General features: G+C 50.2%; 1 protein-coding gene across 6 annotated transcripts in view; it reads left to right on the forward strand.

Moving 5' to 3' along the window:
- The window catches only part of cdc42bpb (CDC42 binding protein kinase beta (DMPK-like)), a gene marked incomplete at its 3' end in the record, with an annotated part of 40,538 nt that extends 38,947 nt beyond the window's left edge, over nt 1-1,591 (forward strand). For all 6 annotated transcript variants that reach the window (XM_084737178.1, XM_084737179.1, XM_084737183.1 and 3 more), the window contains 3 exon segments: nt 711-773; nt 859-1,100; nt 1,237-1,591. In XM_084737178.1, the coding sequence (XP_084593304.1) occupies nt 711-773; nt 859-1,100; nt 1,237-1,591 (660 nt within the window).
- Nucleotides 1,592-1,684: the final 93 nt, after the last annotated feature.

Here is a 1,684-nt window from a genome sequence, read left to right on the forward strand (position 1 = left end):
AATAGCCTCTACTAAGTACTGGTCTTGTGATACCAGATGATCAGAGATCAATCACTAGCAAACATTTTTTCAAGGACACGTCTTACTGAACACAATGATTCCTCAATGTCCTCCACCCCAAAGATTTCGGATTGGTTCCGCTGTCCAGTTTCTTTGAACTTGTTAATTGTTTCCAGAAAGTTTTAACAACTAAAGCTGGAGATTGTCGTTGGTCTGTACTGACACTACTGACAGACTGTGCACTGACTGCTAATACTAACAGAGACAAGAACTCTGTAGTTTTCTGCAGCTTTCTATTCTTGTTTTTAAACTTTAAAGTTCAGGTTTGTTAAGGGCAGTTTAGAGAAGATCTTGGGGATGTGTGTGAAGGTTTTTTGTAGAATGTGTTTTGGGGAGCTGGGTCTGCGAGGAAGTTAAGATTTTGTAAGGAAGAAGTTTCTGTATTTGTTGTCTGTTGCTAACCTGTATCGTAAAGATCAGGAGTGTCCAGGGTGTTTTGAAAATTGACCAGGGAACCCAGAAGCACTGTGATCAGCTTTGACAGCTGGTGGAATCAGGCCGTTAGAGAGGTTTTTGGCTAGTGAAGGATTTTGGGAGGTTTTGGTGCAACAGTATTTCCAGGAATTCTCTTAAAATTCTGTCAGATTGTTGCTTTTACGGTGTTTCAATTTTTGTGATTATAGAATCAAACGTATTCTCTGTCCATGCAGATCGGGAGAGGATCGCCCTGGGAACAGAAGACGGACTGTTTGTTGTTGAGGTCACCAGAGATGGTGAGACACACAGACACACACACAGTCACACACACACACAGAGACAATCAGTCAGACACACAGACACCTGTCTCTCTCTCTGCAGTGATTGTACGGGCAGCTGACAGTAAGAAGGTCTATCAGATCGATTTGATCCCAAAGGAGAAGATCATCGCCCTGCTCTGCGGTCGGAACCGTCATGTCCACCTTCACGCCTGGGGGGCACTGGAGGGCGCCGAGTCCACATTCGACATCAAGCTGACGGAAACCAAAGGCTGCCAGGCTCTGACCACAGGGTCGCTCCGACCTGGAGGCCCCGCCTGTCTGCTGGCCGCTGTCAAACGCCAGGTCAGACAAACACCAGAAGCTGTAGTTCTGGTTCTGTTTGTGTTCTAACACTCTGGTTCTGGTTCTGTTCCCATTTCAGCAGTCTGATTCTGGTTGTGCTCCTGTTTTAACACTCTGGTTCTGTCTGTCCCCTTAGGTCCAGTGCTACGAGATTACCAGAGCGAAGCCGCACTATAAGAAGCTGTGGGAGGTGCAGGCTCCGGGGACGGTGCAGTGGTTGGGGATGGTGCGGGAGCGGCTGTGTGTCGGGTATCCATCGGGCTTTGCTCTGCTGGCGCTGCAGGGCGAGTCGTCGCCCATCAGTCTGGTGAATCTAGCCGACCCGTCTCTGGCCTTCCTGTCCCAGCAGCCTCTGGATGCCCTGCACGCCCTAGAGGTAGGCACCGCTGAGGTGCTGCTCTGCTTCAGCCAGCTCGGCATCTACGTGGACGGACAGGGACGTCGCTCACGCACCCAGGAGCTGATGTGGCCCGCCACACCACTCGCATGCAGTACGTCACTAACACAGTCCAGGTTGTAGCAGAACCACAGACCGGTACTGATCACCGCCTGTCTCTCTCTGTCTGTCTCCAGGCTCTAACTCG

Source organism: Lutjanus erythropterus, chromosome 15, assembly GCF_056507025.1.
Source record: "Lutjanus erythropterus isolate fLutEry1 chromosome 15, fLutEry1.hap2, whole genome shotgun sequence".
NCBI lineage: Eukaryota > Metazoa > Chordata > Actinopteri > Lutjaniformes > Lutjanidae > Lutjanus > Lutjanus erythropterus.